Source organism: Coptis chinensis, chromosome 3 (assembly GCF_015680905.1).
Source record: "Coptis chinensis isolate HL-2020 chromosome 3, ASM1568090v1, whole genome shotgun sequence".
NCBI lineage: Eukaryota > Viridiplantae > Streptophyta > Magnoliopsida > Ranunculales > Ranunculaceae > Coptis > Coptis chinensis.
In genome coordinates this window covers 115931374-115951026 of record NC_141458.1, presented here as the reverse complement: position 1 = coordinate 115951026, position 19653 = coordinate 115931374, and the positions used below count along the sequence as shown (strand labels likewise).

Below are 19653 nucleotides of genomic sequence, written 5' to 3'. Positions count from 1 at the left end.
GAAATTGTTCAAAATGCAGAGAGTTATTACTTTCAAATATATTGGTTATTGTTTGGATGATTCACATTCTAAATTAGTAGATATCTTAGTTTGATGTTATGCTTAAAAAATGTTGTATGGATTAAAAAAAAAAATTGCTTGATAGGAACGAGTAGTTGGTGTTGGTTGGGTGTTTGTTTGAAAAAAAAGGGAAGTGGCTCAACTCATTTAATTGTTTTTTTTTTTGAGCAATTTCTCTTTCCCTTTTTTTCTCTCTCCTTCCTTCTCAACCAAATCTAACTTTCTCTCTCCCCACCACAAATTCATCTCTCCCTTTCTCTTCTCCACCTCCGCTCACGCCTCCACTATTTGTAGTTATCTAGTTAAGTGAGCGGAACGAACTTTCTGAGCCGAAAAGAGGTATGGTTGGTTTCTGTCTGTCATCCTCTTCGTCCCTCTCCCTCTCCACGTCCTTTCAATAATCAATCTCTCTCTCTCTCGGTTTCTATTTGTCCTCATCTCTTCTCTTCATCCATCTCTCTCCACGTGGGAGTGGAGATGAGAGAGGGAGAGATTGATTATTGAAAATGTGCGGAGAGAAACAGAAACGAAGAGAAGAGGATGACAATATTTTGTCTACATACCCCCTCGACCCCCCCCCCTCGAAATAGAACATTGACATTACGTGAACAGGTAATATTGTTTTGTCTGTAAATATTTTGAAAGTTTGTGATAATAGTCTCTCTCAAAGACTCCACCCCACTATGTCTACGTCAACTACGCCCTTTTTTACCTTTAGCTCTCCACTCTTTTTCACCTCTTCAAAACTAAATTTTTTTCACACAACCTCAAAACCATCGATTCCAATGGCGTCTGTCTTTGATTTCCAAGACGAAGAAAACCCAAAAACAGAAACAATCCTCATCATCATCATCTACAACCGAAGTTGTTGTCGATGGACCATTTGATGATGTATTAAAAACCAATTCTTGAACAAGAATCACCACTTAAGGTTGTAGAATTAGTGATTGATTTTCTAAGAAGGAAATCTGATTTGTTTAAAGATGAGAGTGTTGAGAAGAAGATTACTGGATTAGTTACTGCGGCGAAGAAGAAAGATGTGGAAGAGGGGAAAAAGAAGGCGGAAGAAGAGGAGTTTAATGATGAGAGTAAGAAGCCTGAGAAATATTTAATAGACAGGTTTGATGTTTCACGTCTGACTCCCAATTTTTTGTTTTTCTATAGCTATTGTGTACCGTGAGAAGCATATATTGAGCTGCAACCAGCCTGATAGGGATGATGGAGGACCCTACGAGAATCTAGACGAAGATGCTGTGGCAATGATTGAAGAGACGCATTCAGGTGAGCTGCTACTTATTTATCTTGTAGCATAACTCATGTCTTGTAGAGAAGATTTGAGACGATTCAAACCGTCATGAATAAAATCTCGGTTATACTGCAGTTCAGCCATTGACGGATGCAGCTAAGCAGGACCTTGTTGAACGCTACAAAGACGTAGCCAAGTATGTTATTGATAATATACCCAATGCATTCTCTTTATTGATCAAAGTTTTATACTTTGAATTTTATATATGATCTAAGTGTTGAGATTTTGGTCCCCTGAATAAAACCAAAGTATCAAACAAGCAAACAGTGGGTAAGTTTTAATGTAATGTGTTTTAGTCATAAGTTAGTTTATCTGTTTTGATTCCAACCAACGCGACCAACTGTTATAATGAAATGATGAACACGCAAACCAGAGTACCATTCATACTTTTCTATTATTACCTGATTAGGTTCTATGATGAGTTGCTGAACTTGCCCTTGGCTGGAATCGAGGCTATATTTTCTAGTGATGATCTCCTGGTAGTATCAGAGGATGCGGTCTATGATTTTATGCTAAAGTGGGCAAGAACCCATTTTCCTAAAGTGGAGGATAGACGAGAGGTTCTGGGCACACGCCTTGGTCGACTAATCCGCTTTCCTTTCATGACCTGTCAGAAATTGAAAAAGGTCCTCACCTGCAGTGATTTTGAACATGACCTTGCTTCCAGGGTTGTGCTTGAGGCCCTTTTTTTCAAGGATGAGGCTCCACATAGACAACGCAGTATCGCTGCTGAAGAATCTGCATCCATTAACCGCCGCTTTGTGGAGCGGGCTTACAAATATCGTCCTGTAAAGGTTGTGGAGTTCGAGCATCCCAGGCAGCATTGTGTGGTTTTCTTGGAACTCAAGAAGAAGAGTGTGCAAAACTTTACCCTTCGGGGCGGGTCTACTCGCAAGCATTCCATCTTGGTGGACAAGGGTTTTTCCTTTCGGGCCACTGCAACAAGGACCAGTTGGGCGCTTTCAATTGCTTTGGGCTGTTTTTAGGAATGCAAGAAAAAGGGTCAGTAAGTTTTGGTATAGAGTACAAGTTTTTGGCTAGATCAAAACCGTCCGAGGAGTATGTCAGCAAATACAAAGGAAGCTATATATTCTCAGGTGGGAAGGCAGTTGGCTATCGCAACCTGTTTCAAATTCAATGGGAAACCTTCATGGCTGATGAAAGTAATTATTTCATCAATGACATCCTCCATCTTTGTGTAGAACTCGATCAGCTTTAAGCGTTAACATATTTTCTTGTTGTATTTTTTATTTATCCCATATTGTAACTGTTGTCTGGCGCTTTTTGTATCTATAGACCTTTATTAATGGCAAAAATGTGTTTTCAAGTGTGGGAAATGCGGATACCAAAGTTTAGATGTTGCAAGTATTGATTAGTGTAGTTTGTGGGTGGTGCGGTCTCATCCAACCTGCCAGCAAAAGTGGAAAATTAAAAACGAAAAGAAGCCCTGGATAATCTTCTTAGAGCGCCTCTAAGTGTATTTGCCAAAAATAAAATAAAAAATGAATACAATCTGGTAGCATCCACATTCTGAACAAGTTAAGCACGTAAGCAGTACTTCACATTACAATAAAGAAACACGATTATAATGAGAAATATAGAAAACTTGAGTTCACTTAAAAAGACGAGTAACTTTACTTTTCTACTGTTGCCTAGGCTGAAATCCTAGCCGCAAACGCCTGAGCTTTAACTGCACAAGGAGGATACTACTGTTGCATACAAAGTGACACCTCTTAAGAGCATTCCTAATGCAGATGAAAAAGAGGGGGATGTAAAAAAATTTACCTCATTTTGGTGCAAAACCAGTGCCCAATACAGAGGTGAAAAAGATGGTGACTATTTTCCCAAGTCATTTCCAGGGTGAAACCTTCAACCGAGATAGAGACTGACTTGTGAACTTCTGACGGGATGTTGGATTCTGTCTCGTGTTTTTTTTTTAATAAAAAGAATGAATTTTTTTTTTCGGACGGAATGTTTCATTCCGTCTCGCATGATTTTTTTATTTTTTGTCGGTTTTTTTTAAATTTCAGACGAGATGTTTCATTCCGTCCGGAGCATTTTTTCGATTTTTACCGAGATTAATATTCACTTTTGCATTGGATAGCTTCACCTTGCTTTTCACCAAAACGGTGATAAAAGAGAAAAAACTGCATCCGTAGAGGTGATAAGAGGGGGAAAATATTGACTTGCATTGGGAATGCTCTTAACGTCCCTTTTTTTTTGCCAAGTGTAATCGTAAGGTGATTCAGTGACACAATTAAGCAGATCCTGCGACTCTTTTGTACACACAATTGAGAGTTGGCGTTGTTCTGACTGTTCAGCCTGCAAATTACAGCTCTTGGAAAAATAGCTGGATTAATTCTCCCGCCAGAGCGGGGGTGGGAATTGGAAACCAACAAACTAATAGTCTACTGGGCCGCTTTGAGAAAGATCCAAGGTCCAAACCAACACCCCGACCCGTTTCATATAACCTTGGGCCGATATTGGGCTGTCACATGAAATAGATTTAGAGTGAGGGAGTCTTCTTTGCGTGTGGAACAAGAAATGAAGTACACATGTAAACAACTATTAAGTGGAAAACAATGAGAAATTAGTAGTGCAATTTCTCTTCATCGGAAAAAATAATAATAACAATAGCAGTGCAATTTCATGTTGAAAGTTTAGGAAAAAGAGAATTCCATTTGACTTCATAATTTAATCTCGTATTCTTTATTTTCTTTTCCATGTAACTACTTGAAAGTTTGTCAAAGAAAATTCATTTGACTTTGGAATGTATTATTATTAATCCTTTTTTTGATGAAGTGGTTTCTCCATAGATTACAAAAATTCTTTGTTCCCCTAGGCCAAAGAATTGAGTTGTTAAACACACGTTAGAAGAATACAGTATTTTCCTTTTGCTACTAAAAAAGAAACCTAAATGAGTCAATTGTTTGTTTTAGTGGTGCAAACTGATAGATTCGGATGAGGATATATCTGAATCCGAAAATTTATACCGATATCCGAAAATTTATTATTATTATTTTGTTATTATAGTTTTATATTATTAGTTTATGATTTTATATAATATTTTATACAATAATAAATAAATTATATATAATAACTATTAATTTTTTAAATTGGATCGAATATTATCGGATACAGATATAGCAATATCCAAATTTGTATCCGTATCCGAGTTCGGACATAAAAAAAATATCGGATTCCAAATCCGAATTCAAAATTTTCGGATAATATCTTATTTTCGAATTCGAATCGGATTCGGATATTTGGATATCACTTGCACCTACTTAGTCTCAATCAATCTTTTTTTTTTTTTTTGTGGACTAGCTAAGATAGAAACTATTTTAGACAAAATTAGAAAAGGATCATCGAGTCCACGTAATAACGTATGCAAAGGCCTCACGCAATAACGTAGTAACAAAGCAACTTTCCTCGCGTCCCGATTTGCAAGGCGTGTGCCTCTCTACCCCCTTCCACACGAAGAGGAAGTGGCTTAAAAAAAGCCCTAATAAATTAACTTATTTTCCTCCTCCTTCTTTCTACTCTCTTCACACCCCTCATTCTCCATCACACCACTCTTCAAATCCCCTTTTTACCCCTATAGTCTCTTCAATACCTTTTTTTTTTTCTAAAAGTTTCCGTGGTCTATTATTTTCGATGGTTTGTTCAAGAACATCATCTGTCCCGTCATGGATGGGCGCTGCTGCATCTAGAGTAGATTTTGATCCCAATTTTTCTTCTTCTGAACGTCAGCAACATTTTAATAGTAATGTCTCAGATTTTCAATTAAGCTTTGGAGAACGGGCTCTCTCCGCTGCTGGTTCTGCTTTCTTATCAGCTATCCTTGTTAACCCGCTAGAAGTCGTAAAGGTATATTTTTACTAACTATGCTTATAATCCTAGTGACTTTGGAATAATAATAACTGTTACATTTTGTTTGTGGTACAGACGAGGTTGCAAGCACAGGCGGCTGTAGCTCCTCATACACCTTTCTGGCATCATTTTTGTGATCGTATGGCGTCCCTTGGACCACATACGGTTAGTTTCTATATTTTTCTTCAGATAAAGTTAAAGGGAATGCTATTGGTGACAGAAAGAATATGTACAATTTGAAAGAAATCGATTGCATCTCAACAAGTTTGCATATTTGTGCATTGTACCACTGCCCACCCTTATTTTGTATCTATTATGGTCTAGTAATCCTTTCAAAGATTGAACGCGTGCATAGCTTTCATTAGTTTTACATGCTCAAGTTTTTTGAATGATGACCTGTGCTATTTTATTATGAACAGATGTTTTCGGATTTGAGATGTTCTCCATCATGCGCACGGGCTGGAGTTCTTGGTACCATGGCAGTTTGCCCTCCTGACTGCTTCCAGTACAAAGGAACAGTAGATGTCTTCCATAAAATTATTCGCCAGGTTGGCTTACCTACTTGGTTTATATTGAACTTAAAAATAACAATAGTTCAAAAGAAGAGAATCTCTTTTTTTGGAGATTCTGGAAATAATTATGTATTTTTTTGTTTTCTTCTATGTTCCTTTGCATGTGTAATTTGCTACACATCACTGTTAATGTTAAATATTGAATTGTGGATGCAATGAAAACATTTGGTATTTTTGTCTGATCATGTAGCTCTTTAACTTCTTTGATAATTATTTTGAAAACAAGTGCTAAGCTATATAAATGAAACAGAGTATGTAGTTTGTACATAGTTACCAGATAGATCAGTTCGTAAACTCTTTGGAACTTACCACAGATATGGGATTGAGTCCCGCCAACACCTTGACTGACATACTTAACTTATTTAACCCCCTTCTCTCTCTCTTAACAAAGCAAACATATTTATAAAGAAGTTATTTTTAAAAGAAAAATAAGGTAACTCGGAATTTTGCTCGAGGTCCTAGATGTGTTTAATGCAATAGTTTTAGAATGTATATTGTTGAGTATTACATGTGTGGTTTTTTTCTTTAAATTTATTTGTTGGAATGGTTTGATGGTTAGTAACATGTAATTATTTTTGCAGGAAGGATTTGCAAGGCTGTGGAGAGGCACAAATGCAAGCTTAGCATTGGCAATACCTACTGTGAGTTTGTGGCTTTGATCCCATGATTAGATAATTCGAAAGAGCTTCAAGTTTGCATTCTAATTATTTTAATGTCAATCAGGTTGGGATATATTTGCCATGCTATGACATATTCCGCAACTGGATTGAGGAATTCACGAACCGGCGTGCTTCTTACTTGACACCATATGCCCCCTTAGTAGCGGGTGCAGTGGCACGTTCGTTAGCTTGCATTTCCTGTTACCCCGTTGAACTTGCAAAAACTCGCATGCAGGTATCATATTTTGTAGTCTACACATCTATAATCAGTTGGATCTTACCTGATATGAAAATACATAATAGATTGTACTTTTGAAGTGAGCATAATGCTCAGCCGTTTAGCAGCTTAGGAATGTTTGGTGTATCACCGTACCAGAACATTACTGTTGTGCCCCTATGAAATTTCTCTTTAGTATGTGAGGCAGTATCATAGCAACTCCTATACTGTAAATGCCATGTTGAATCATGAATCTAACCGTCCATCGTATTAAATTATTAAGGTCTTTCATCCCATTTATTCCATTTATTTTAAGTTAAAATTTGAGTAAATGTTTCATTCCTCTGTCTGGTTTCTCCATGTCACGTCACTGTCATCTTGAGGAGTACATATGGAGGGGTTAGAAATTCTGGACTGATTTTTAGGTGGAGAACATGTGTAATACAAGGCTTGAGGGAATTATTCCCATAAGTATCAGACCAATATGAAGTTCCGAAGTGCATTAAGTAATCAATATCCCATGGATATCGACCCGGTATTTTATGCGTTATGCAGTCTAAGGGTTAGAAGTGGCTATTGTATAATATATTATAAAGCATTGGCAATTCGGTGGAATAAACCGCTATCTATTTACCCACTCACACTTGATTTAGTATATTAAATTAGAATAGACCTGTTTACATAGTTCAAGCTTCCAGTTCGAGATTGTGCAGTTTTTTTTGCCAATATAGATTTTAGTGATAGTATTTTTTTTCTTGTGTTTGTCTTTTAGGCATTTAAAGAGATCCAAGTTGGTGTGAAGCCTCCTGGAGTAGGGAAAACTCTCCTTGGGATCCTCTCCTCTGTTAGGAGTACAAGTAACATTCAAACCTGTAAGTCATTGCCCTTGGATGGATATCAATCTTATTTCTCTCTTGGTGATTTTTCTTTTGTAAAAGCAGAATCCTTGTTCATATAAATTGCAAGGGAGCAACAAGTCAATTATATGTTCCTCATATAAACATAATTTTTCAGTAATATATTTATATGTTGTGATCAGTGACTTGGTGAATGTTGGTGAAAAGAAGCCAATTAATTCGGGCTTGTCAGAATGTCAATTCTGTATTTACCATTGGATTGTGCATGTAGGACACTTCTAAGTGCATCGATCATTTACCCTTGGTGTGCCCAATGAATGCTATCTCCACAACCATGTGACTTCAACTCAGTATTGACCTAAGTTACATTGACAGGGATAGGTGTGTCCATGTTTGACATGGATACAAAGTGTCTGACACAGCGAAATATCAAATATTGAGATAAATCACATACAAAATGTGTCCGATATGTGTCCGACACGGACACGTCGATACATATCCGACACAGATTGTTTTTTCAAAATATGGCGTGTCCATGTAACATGGTTTTTGGCATATGTTTAAGTGCGCTATGCATGTCATTATTTGCTTCAGCAGTTGTTATTAACTAATGCTTGTGATTAACTACTTTTCTTGTGAGCAGTGCAAAGCTACCGTGTTTTATGGACAGGCGTTGGAGCACAACTAGCTCGTGATGTTCCATTCTCTGCCATTTGCTGGTCTACCCTTGAGCCAGTGAGATTTCTTTCTTTATAGCGTGTATCATGGAATCTGAACATATTTCTTTGATTTTTCGCTTTATTTCTAAAATGGATCTTATCACCATGCACAGATTAGGAGGAGGACTCTTGGTCTAGTGGGTGAGGAAGCTAATGCAGCAAGTATTTTAGGAGCCAATTTCTCTCATGGTTTTGTTGCTGGAAGCCTTGCTGCTGCTGCTACATGTCCTCTAGATGTTGCCAAAACACGAAGGCAGATTGAGGTAGGTTTTTAAGAAGTACTTAATCTAAGTCCTTTTTCATACTTGATATTGCAATTTGTGACCCATCTTGGACATCCTGCTGCATGAATGAGTACACAACCTTTTGGTCTCCCAGAAGTTAATTTAAGTGGCAAATAACCTTTTTTCAGTTGTAAATTATATTGGAAGAAGAATACTTTATGATTTTTGTTCTGTTAGTTGAACATATAGTTTAGCAAAAATGAGGAAGAGACAACTCCTTACTGATTTCTTGTATCTTAACTTTCAGAAGGATCCTGTCAGGGCATTACTTAATGACTACGATCCGAACATTGCAGGAGGTGTTGAGGTAAAGTCTCATATTTCTTTCACTTAAATCCGATTTCATTATCTTCAGAACAAAAGCCAACATTGTTGCCCTGATGAAAAGGTGTTTTTTTTTTGTCAGTCTTTTTCTGAGTCGAAATTCTTTGTAGTCCAATCTTATGTTTTCCAGATTTGTATAATAAAAATCCTCAAATACAAGTATCCGGCTGATTATGTGATGTGACCATCCTGCTCAGTAGAGTTACCTATGTGCCTGTTACCTTGTTTGCTCTGCTTTTACTGTCACTATCACAAATGCACATGCCGCTAGACGCGCTGCTATATACTAATTGGATCTTTTAAGAAATATTTTGATGTGTATTCTAAAAGTATTGGTTATTACAATACAAAATTTTATGATTCTAAGTTCTTGGTTATTGCAGGGAGAGAGGAATGATGGGTCTCTTCACAGGGGTTGGTCCGCGTGTTGCTCGTGCTGGCCCCTCAGTTGGGATTGTAGTTTCCTCTTATGAGGTTGTAAAATACATTTTGCATAGAAGACAAATAAGTTCGTGATATAGCAGGGGGAATTTGATACAAGTTCTTGGCCGTGGGCACAGAGGGATTCCTTACAGCTGAAAGGGAACTCTTAATATTTCTTCAGTGAATGGAACACCGCTTTGGCAACAACATGGTGCACTCGGTCCAATTTTGGTTTGTAAAGTCATTTTGTTTTCTCTTACTTTCTAGATAGTAAATAATTATTCTTCAGAACTGGTTCCTTTCTATTGTGGTAATCCAAGTTACGAGCACAATAGAAGGTGGTTGACCCCCTAATTTGGTGATTGAAATATCTGATCTTGGTTCTGAACACTGTAGTTCAAGATTGCACCTGCAAATGAAGGAGTTCAATTTTCAGAGCTAGATTTGTATACAATTTTGTAGATTATTAAGGTATTGAGCTGATACCAGCTTGATCATTCTCATTATCTTCTTTTTTGTCCCCGTTCTATTAGATTTTTTATTTTAAGTGGCATAATTGACAAAGCATCCATCACATGTTTTGCGGTTAGCTCAATATGTCTAGACGGATGATTCAGGGGTTTTAAGCCTTTGCATGAATTCTGCCATGTTTATTTCTGTTTGAGTAGTGTCCTGCTACACAAACCTACTTTTTAAACTTACTATTGCGACTCACTATTTGGATAATGTTGGTTTGCATTGCAATACACACGGACATTTATCTCTATGTAAATCAATGATTACCATTAGTAGGTCGGTTAAGTAGGTCAAATTAGTAGGTCTGTGTATCATTATTGTTTTTTCTCGTGTGGGTTGAGTTGGTTCGTCATTTTCATTGAAATTTTGAAACGCTGATCCTATAGCTATTAAATTTTGTTTGCAAGGTTACGACGAGATCCCAATAATACTGTTAGAATTAGTAATTCAATACAAGTAAGATTAGAATTGGATTGGTATTATAAATTTTCTAATTACTAGCTTAATAAGAATTAGTAATTGGAGAAGTTATGTTTATGTTTTAGTGCCTAGATGGCTAGATGTTAGTTTCGAAGAATGAAAAAATAATAAGAAAGATGCATTATTGAAAAAAGTATGTGAGAGAATGTGATGGAAACTAAGTTAATTTATTATTATTAATAAAATAGGGATAAGAGACCTCTCAAAAACCCTATTTTCTGATTAAAAATAATAATAATGTATTGGTATAAAAGTAGTAAGTTTTTTTTGTTTATGAAGTTTAATATAAATGGTTGAATTGATATAATAAATTTTATTTCATTCAAATTTGTCTTTTATTCCAATTATTCAATTTTGTGTGTTTGAATCAATATTTAGATTCTACATACAGTTGAATATTATATTGGGGTGCGGATGAAAATGTTGAATATCTTGTATTCATCGGCAGTACGTACCACTTTTTGCAGCGTTATGTATGACCCTTGCTGACATGCCAAACCAGTTATTAAGAAAGTATTTATTACTGTAGTCTATTTTTCTCCCTTCAATCAACCAAACCAACAGTTCATTCTTCAAGGCGCAGAGAAATTGAACCAATTAGCCAGATGAGGCCAGATACGTAGAAATAATAATCCCCCGTGGTTTACAGATTGCAGCGCTGCAGGTTGCTAAGTTCACTTTGCTATGTTAGAAAAGGTGCTCGCGTAATGTTTTGTTGGCAGCAGGAGTAATACTAATTCAAAGTAGCCATACTAACTACCAAATTGGTAGAATTAAGGTGGTTTTACTTCTCTTCTTCCTTGATTGAGATACAATCATGTAGCCTTCTGAAGAGTAAAGTTTCGTAGCATTACACGAATGGCCTTAATGTGCAGAAGGGGCAGGTCTTGATCGAGTTCACCCTTCACCCTTCGCCCAACAAAAGAATCCTTTAAAAAAAAAAAAAAAAAAACTAAAGCAAATTTGACTTTGAATTAAAAGAGTGTCGAGCTGCTGGATGGTAAATCAACAAGAAAGAATAAATCAAAAGAGGAAGAGAAAAAGTCCTATCCTTAACCAACTACAAACTTTCAGTAAACACAAGCAATCAGACTACAAGTTAAATCTTTCCCTTCTTATCACAGCCAATCCTCTCTTATTTTCCCTTTTCATCTTGTCGTCTTTCCTGGTCCAATTAGAACAAGCTGTATGAAGCATCACCCAATGGGTGGATGATATAAGTGAGAACCAGTGCTGCCACCATCAGTACATATGCAATTCCTAAGTCAATTGACGTCCCTAAATACCAAAGAGAAAGCAAAATGAGTATACTGCATTACTGCCAGAACAAATTGCAAACTAAAAAGATGGATTCAGAGAGGGGGTGGGGGCATCATCAAGAGACATCTTGATATATCTTGTTGACGAAAGCTTCAACAATGGATGAACATCAATAAGATTTAATAAAACAAACACTTAAATATAGGGTTTAAACCTTCAAACATGAAGAACAATTCACAAAGAATTAATAATCAATAATAACCCTCTAACAATGAAAGCCTAGATGCAAAACAACTACTAAATCTAATTGGAAACCAAATAGAAAACCATCTTATTTTTATTCCTAATTGAATTAGGAAACCAAACTCTATTCCTAAAAAGAAACAACTAGTCTAAATAATAGAAATATGTAAGCATGTGCGTGGCACATGCTAATCATCATGTGTCCTCACATCACATCTCCTCGAGAACAAAACTGGACGAACATTATATGTAATGAAAAAAGGGTGGACGCAAATCCTTGAACCAACAAAAGGCCAGGAAACTTTCTCCTGAAGGTAGTAGACACACCACCCTTCACAATCATAGCATTTAGAGATGAGGAACGGATATAAAATTGTGGGAATGTCTCAAAGAATGTAGATTAGAGAAGTCACCCACTGAAGCTAGCTAAGTTTTGACCTTGAGGCTTTTACATGTCAATGCATTGCCCAATTCAAAAACATGCAGCCTATAATCAAAAGGGTTCAACTTTGTATTAAAAACTTCTAACGCCCATGTTTGAAGTAATGCTTGAAAGCTGTAATCGTTGGGAAAATCACATAAATGTTTGACCACGAAAACAAACAGATTGTCATGGGAAAGACCAATATAATATATATTTGAAATCAAAACAAATGGAACAAACTAAAGTCAAGAGATGGTTAAGGGTCAGTTTGTAGTTTTATAAAAATCCAAGTACATTACCCAACCCATGGCCTTATACTAAACGCTGGATGGCCTTGTAAACATTTTCATTTTTGAACCTTATCTCTAAACAGATCTAGCTTAAAGAAGAATTTCTTGCGCAAAATGTAAAGAATACTTCAAATCTTGGGTTTAAGAATTACCGTCACTGGTGGGAGGTGGGGCAGGACTGGGAGAGATGGATTGAGCTTGAACAGCCGGTAAAATGAGGCTCAAAATGAGACTAGTGATCATCGTTATTCCTAACGAAGCCCTAAAACCCGTCATTTTTAACCCTGATTCTAAAGACAGATCCAATTCTTTGATTTCTGTCCAAACTCTCTTTTGGAAGAAGAAGAAAAAAAAGGACTTGAAATTCCAACAATTTGAGTATTTGAAAAAAAAAAAAAAAGAGTCACGGACTAGTCGACGAAAGAAGAAATGAGATCCTGTTTTATAGTTTTTTTTGTTGTTGTTTCAAAATGTAGGGCCAATTTTAAAGAGAGAAATCCGGCAATACATTACCATTCAGTGCTAGTTAGGACCTACCAATGCATGTGTTGGTCCCCACTCATATGCTCTACTACTACAGTCTGTCTGCCAGCTTTTTGGCGGGCCCTTTCGCTTCCACGTGGCTTTACGTTGTTGGTTGAGTTCAAATGTTATCTGGCTCTATCCCCACAGTCTTATTTTTTTCAACTTTCAAGTAACGGATATGCCCTTTTCTGAGTTGGTACCCTTATATTAAAAATATATATATTAGTTTGTCGGAGACTCAGGTCTTACTTTGGACATATATGACTCCAATCGACTGAATGAGAGATGTCTTGGGCCTTGTGCGTTGGTTGAAAAATTTACAAACACCTGCAAAGTAATGGGTGCAACGGATGCTTAAAGTATCCCACAATGTCCAGACCTCAAGATAGTTGGTACCCTTGGTCTGAACCACAGCAGTTGTTTCATCAATTGTGAAATATAGTTGTGGCCGAAAAAGGGTTTTAAATTAATACCGCATTGTGAATCAGTTTCCTTATAACATTGTTATAGTACCATCTCAATGAGCAGCATGCTGGACATGGTATCAGGGTATCACACGTTTGTCACTTTGGATCCAACTTTTTTTGGCAAGTTGATGGGACATCTTCTGACGAAATTGGGGGTATTAGTAACCACCTTTCGTATTACAAAATTCTGTTCATCAAAATGACTCCTCTACTACCAATAACTCAACATATTTGTGAAATGGCATACTGCTGCACACAAGACCATATAGACAACATAATCTTCATACAATTGAAAAGCAGAAAACCAATGAGAATACTTGTAGGACACTGGAATACCAAAGCCACACATGCATTACATTAACCAATACACAAATAAAACACATAGTCTAACTTACTTCATATGTTTTAGATGGCCAAACTTGGATCCACTGTTCCACTGGCATTTCCTTCTCCAGTTAGAGCACGATCCGGATCCTGCAGTGTTGTACATCAGTAAACACCAAAAGAAAATCAAACAAGGCCAGAAGAGATAAGGAGTTGACAAGGAGATACCTCCATTCCCCATTTTATGTAATCCGGCGACTCACAGGCTTTGTATTCATCAACCAGGCTTTCTATAATCTCTCTTGATTCATCAAATTCTGAAAGATCATTATCCTGTGGTTGATAATAAATTAGTGAGTCCAGTGGAATACAAATGAAGTATTGGCACCATAAATGTGATTGATTTGATGTAGACCTTCATAAGTTTGATATAAATCATCAAAATAGTACACTACGAGTGATTTTTTTTTTGCTAAAGCTAAAGTCTCAGAGATGACTAGGTCTGATAGGCAAAGACAAAAACAAACACAGACATGCACAATATATGTAGAGAGTAATCTTTACAACGTAAAGAAGTTGCAAGCCAAGGACAGGACAGATCACTTCTAAGAATTTTTCACGCCCGGATATCATTATGTACCTCGTGGGTCGGGTCATATCTTGAGACACTTCAAAATATTTGTGTGAAGTTTGTAACGCCATATCAGGCACTTCATACCCATGTTAGACACCTAGACACATGTTCATGTAATCATGTCAATCTTATGTGGACATCAGACCCCAAACCTGATGCAAGTTTAATAATAAACCATATCACAAGACCATAAGTTTGGCCCGGCACGCTTTCTGATAGTTGATACAACATCGTCCAAAATTTTGGGGAGTTGTGTTTTAGCTATCAACTTTATATCAGCAACTACAGTAAATAAATCACACAAACACTCACACCAAATAAAGGAATCACCATCAATATGGCAACTTTCGGTAGATTTACATACTCAAATGATCTTATAATTCACAAACACGGGAGCATTCAACTTACTGCAAACATGGGGAACTTCCGATAGTTGTCGAGAAAAGCCTGCTTCTTTCTCAATTTCTCATACTGGCTCAAACACTTACTGAAAAGATGCCGTATACTTGTATGGCTTGCTAACATAAGACCACTCACCTAATACAAGAGCATACGATTATCAGAAGTTTGTACACTAACACAGCAAAGCAGTTGAAGGAAAAAAATGTCAATATATCAGAAAAGTGGCAGTAAAAACTCCAGCATATAAATTTAAAAGAGCTAGCAGTTTAAAAGAGCTAGCAAAATCAGGATGAGGAAAAAGAAAAAGAAATTTAAACAAGATTAAAGAAAAAATCTTACTCTATGAGCAGTTTGAACATATGGAGATTTCCTAGATAATGCAACCTGAGAAGAAAATAGAGACAAACCCCAAATCACAAGTAAGAAAGAAACCAAAACGGTGAAACACAGTTTTCTTTTTATTTCCTCAAGGAAAAGACCTGAATGCTTGCAGGGCCCCACTCAATGAAATTGACAAGCTTTCTTTCCCGTATCCTCTGCAAACTTTCATGAACCTGTAACCATGAACAAAGAAACCATCAATATGCATTAATTTGAAATAACAGTGGAAATACCAGTTAAACTGACCATAAAATTGTAGAGAAAATAAGATCAGATATTTAAATAGAACAGACATAACTTAGTAATTATTAGTTTATTACCAATGAAATTATACACAATGTCAAAGGTTACTGACCGACACATCTGTGCCTGGATCAAGTACTAACAAGTTCTAAGAGTCATTTGGGGTTCTTCTAGATACTCAATTTTAAACTCGTTATTGTACAATGTCCCTAGCCAAATGAGGCATTGCAGTACACTACCTCCAAGGTTCCAACACCTAGAAACCCGTATACCTACCCTGATGCGGGAAGCCGAGAACCCATATTTTATAGTGTCTCATAACCAGAGATTTCACTGTATTATCTACTTGGTAAATGACATTAACAGTCAAACTGTTAACTTGTTCCAACAATCTCTTTCAAAGTATAGCATAAGCCCATTACTTATTTATATCATTCTACAACGCCTGTATGCATAATCCTTATAATGGGGGAGCAGTAGGATCATTGACTATATCCAAAGAGAAAGAACCATAAGATGAAAGCTAACTTCCATCAATAACAACTTCCATCAATAACACTTTCTTATTCCACATGTTAAGGGTCACTATCAGTTAAGCAAATGATAACAACAAAGAGTCTATTGAACAAAAGCTATGCAAAGTGCAACTTAATTAAAGAAAGGGAAGTGAATAAATGGAAGCCTTTTAAAAAAATATGTGCGTGTACTTGGAAAAACTGATGCAGTTTGCTGTATGCACTGAGATACCTGAGTAGGGTCAACTTCTCCCTGGATGATATTTAATATTGATATGTACTTTTGTTTGACTAGCTTCTTTTGTTCGAGCATAAGAGGATACCATAATATTCTTTGTCTGCAAAATACAACATCATCAAATCAAGACAAACCATACAGGCATTTAAAGTATACTTAAACATTTCAACAAGCAGTGAAGCAGAACAATCTTACCTGCAGAAGTCTTCTCATGACGCCTAGTACTGTAGTTTTAATGGATCACATTAGCCTGCCAATAATTGATCTATCTGTATCAGTATGTACCAAGAATCACATTATTTATATAGATCACTGCAACAATCACATGGAGCCATGAATTATTATTATTTTTTCTTCTTAATGCCTAGTCCAGTAATAATTCTCAATGACAGGGAATATCACACCACAATCAATTGCAACAATCACATACAGTACCATATTACTGTGTCTGATACTCATAATAGAGTGATTGAAAGAAGAGATAGTATCTCAAAGTTCAAACAGTACAAAGTTCAGCCATATAAAGGATGTATTCAAAATGATGCAATCTACTCATCTTTTTAGTAGAAAAAGTAGGGACCCTACGCAACCTCGATTTTGTAAAGTGAATGCAAGAGAGGTTTCCAGTGAATGGATGGTTATTCACAGTTCAGTCTCGATAACTCTCAAGGTCTTCAGATCCTATAACAACAAATCTCATTATTGTGACAATTTTCCAGCAATTATTACTACATGAGTACATGCTAACAGCAGCAACAGAAAAAAGTTGCACTTTTACTTTTGCCCCAGAAGCTTTTAGATGAGTATTATTATTATAGTTTGCCATGCAACAAAAAAGATTCATAGCAAAATAATCTGATGACTGTCCTACAATGTTCACCTTAAAAGATAAACTAAAGGTATGTAGTTGTCAACAAACCTGGCGTTCAACAGTGAGTGGCGTATATCCTGTCATTAGAAAATGACATCTTGGAGTCGGGATTAAAGAGGCAAGAAGACCCGACCAAGTCATTGTTCATATATCCTGGATACGTAGGGTAGTTGTGCTTTCGAGACATTACAGTAGAAACCAAGGAGTTCGTTTGTGCAAAGGTAGGGTTTGATAAATGAAGGCGCTCCACAGCAATCCTATTCAGTGCAGTATTGTCAAGAACAACAACACAATCAGCATTTAGTGTCAACCTCTTAAGTGTCAAAAGTGAGTTGTATGGCTGGACCACTACATCACTTGTCTCCATCTGGTTAGGAAATACACTGTAGGTCTGAACAAGTTTTTTGCTGTAACGATCATTTAGAGTCTCCAATAGATATGAACCCATCCCTGCAATACAGATCATAAAGAAAAATACAAACTCTTAAAATTCTTGAGACAACTTGGACCAAAGCATGGATTAAACAAATGAGGGAGGTATCATGGATAATATATCCATCTATATATAATAGAAGTGTTTTCACATTTTTTATTTGATAAGATGCAAGACAAAGTTGGTCAAATGCACCTTTTGCGATAATGAGAAGTATAACCTATATGATGTAGCAAAGCTGAAGACACATAAGCAGGCACTAAATCCCTACTTTTCCTTTTTTTCCATAGGTGCGGAAACACAAAGCACATACATATCATTTCAAGATAAAAAGGCAGCAGAATTTGCAGGAACATCCAAAAATTGGACAGTAAAAGATACCAGTTAGAAGCAAACAAGAGATGGATAACATTTATAATGACAAGAATTAAACCTGAGCCCGTTCCTCCAGCAATTGAATGACAGAGAACAAAACCCTCAAGACTATCACTTCCATCTGCCTCTCTATCAACCATATCCATTATATCCTCTTGAACTTGCTCGCCCTAATTAAGAATTGTATGACCAGCCCAAGGAAAAACAGAGAGAGAGTTGTAAATATAAAGAATATTTTTGGTTAACACATACAAAAAAACATAATGTTTTGTAGGAACATTATATTCCAATAACTCCACAACTAAAATAGATATACAAAATTTGCACAGTAAGGATATTACAATCATTCAGCAGTCAGTACCAACTGGGTTGGGTTGAATGGCTTGATAATATTGGCATCTTGATCGCATATATTTCACTAATCTGTTCAAAGAAATCTATGTTTGATCATTAATTATAGCTAGGCCAATGTCTTGATAAAAGCATGATATTAGGTCTGCTACCATTTCGATTTTGTCAACACAATTAAAAAAACACTTAAACAAAAATGGATGGATAACCCACACTAACATTATGTTCTAAGAAATGATGTCACATAAAACACAAGAGGCTACATACTATGAAAAGAACATTCATGAGCACCTTAACATACACCTATAGAGATATGAATTTTTGTTTATGTGTTGTGGATATGAATTAAGGACGAATATACACGACGTGCAGACAAAGTGGCAAACCTGGTGATACCCACTTGCCCAGTTATTCCCAGCACCACCTCCATGATCTGCTACAAATATGTTTTCGTGATTGTAAAGGTTCCGATATTCACTGTTTTGAATACCATTAATAACTCTAGGTTCTAAATCCATCAAGAGAGCCCGTGGTATATAGTGTTGGTCATCAGCTTGATAGAAAAATACATCTTTACGATCACCTCCCTGCCATAAAAGTGTGCAAACTTAAACACATGTCTAATAAACTGCTTACAAATACTTGTAGTGCATCTTAATTTCGTAATCAAACATGTTATATAAACAAAATTAATAAATAAAAACAATAGAATATTTAGTAAAGTTTATTGAGATTGAAGATAAAAGTGGACCTGAGTTGCGAAATCTTCTAAAATTCCGTCTTTGCTGATACCATGTTCAAGGCAAAGCTGTTTCCAGAACTCCATTCCGATCTGATTCCCACATTGTCCTACTTGCAGTGTTATAATTTCCCTAGGCATTTTTTTTTTCTAGGGTTTTAAGATCTTTCCTATTTATCTCTTCTTCACTACTGGTTAGTTTTGAAAAGAGAGGGAAAAAAGTGAAATAACTCAAGTGACTCAAGTGTTTTTTGCCGGCTCGTTATCGTATGCCGCTCCAAGCTAATATGCGCCATGTGTGTACCAGGTTCCGATCGTAATGGGTTTGGACTTTGGATCGATCAGGGCCCAATAAGAGCTAAGTGTCGTTTGGAGTTTTCATTATGTTACAGTGGTCAAGGACCAAAATATCGATATCGGTTAATATATCGGTGTATCTAAAAATCGATATATATTAAATATATCGAATATATCTATTTTTTTTTTGTGACCAGTTCAAACTATTTAAAATATTTGAAATATCGGAAATATATTGGAAATATCAGATTTATATTAAAAAATGATCAAAAAGTCAAACGATATATATCGTAAATATCAGATATATCGATTATCTGGGGGATATAAAGTTTTATATCCGAAATGCTAATA

The 19653-nt window shown here is 36.3% G+C and overlaps 3 protein-coding genes and 1 pseudogene across 4 annotated transcripts; 2 read left to right on the top strand and 2 right to left on the bottom strand.

The window, feature by feature from the left end:
- Positions 1 to 961: 961 nt before the first annotated feature.
- On the top strand, positions 962 to 2703 carry LOC147513341 (BTB/POZ domain-containing protein POB1-like). Its single transcript, XM_086596380.1, is given in 5 exon segments — positions 962 to 1148; positions 1225 to 1341; positions 1442 to 1502; positions 1776 to 2212; positions 2215 to 2703. Coding segments are annotated over 4 exon segments (891 nt in total). The 5' UTR covers positions 962 to 1148; positions 1225 to 1319; the 3' UTR covers positions 2586 to 2703.
- Positions 2704 to 4845: 2142 nt separating this feature from the next.
- Positions 4846 to 9800, top strand: LOC147513340 (mitochondrial carrier protein MTM1-like). Its single transcript, XM_086596378.1, is given in 11 exon segments — positions 4846 to 5236; positions 5315 to 5404; positions 5659 to 5787; positions 6393 to 6452; positions 6535 to 6705; positions 7460 to 7559; positions 8188 to 8279; positions 8377 to 8526; positions 8795 to 8815; positions 8817 to 8854; positions 9255 to 9800. Coding segments are annotated over 11 exon segments (1197 nt in total). The 5' UTR covers positions 4846 to 5023; the 3' UTR covers positions 9388 to 9800.
- Positions 9801 to 11243: 1443 nt separating this feature from the next.
- On the bottom strand, positions 11244 to 12960 carry LOC147513339 (arabinogalactan protein 41-like). Its single transcript, XM_086596379.1, has 2 exons — positions 12660 to 12960; positions 11244 to 11568 (listed from the first exon to the last, which is right to left on the bottom strand). The coding sequence occupies exons 1-2, from the start codon at positions 12781 to 12783 to the stop codon at positions 11465 to 11467; spliced, it is 228 nt and encodes a 75-aa protein (XP_086452505.1). The 5' UTR covers positions 12784 to 12960; the 3' UTR covers positions 11244 to 11464.
- LOC147513338 (tubulin gamma-1 chain-like) lies at positions 11340 to 19279 on the bottom strand (annotated as a pseudogene). Its single transcript, XR_015215405.1, has 12 exons — positions 19018 to 19279; positions 18653 to 18853; positions 17974 to 18085; positions 17156 to 17557; positions 16432 to 16486; positions 16231 to 16336; positions 15339 to 15413; positions 15199 to 15243; positions 14866 to 14994; positions 14052 to 14156; positions 13895 to 13973; positions 11340 to 11568 (listed from the first exon to the last, which is right to left on the bottom strand). The product of XR_015215405.1 is annotated as a tubulin gamma-1 chain-like (transcript).
- Between the last annotated feature and the right edge of the window lie 374 nt (positions 19280 to 19653).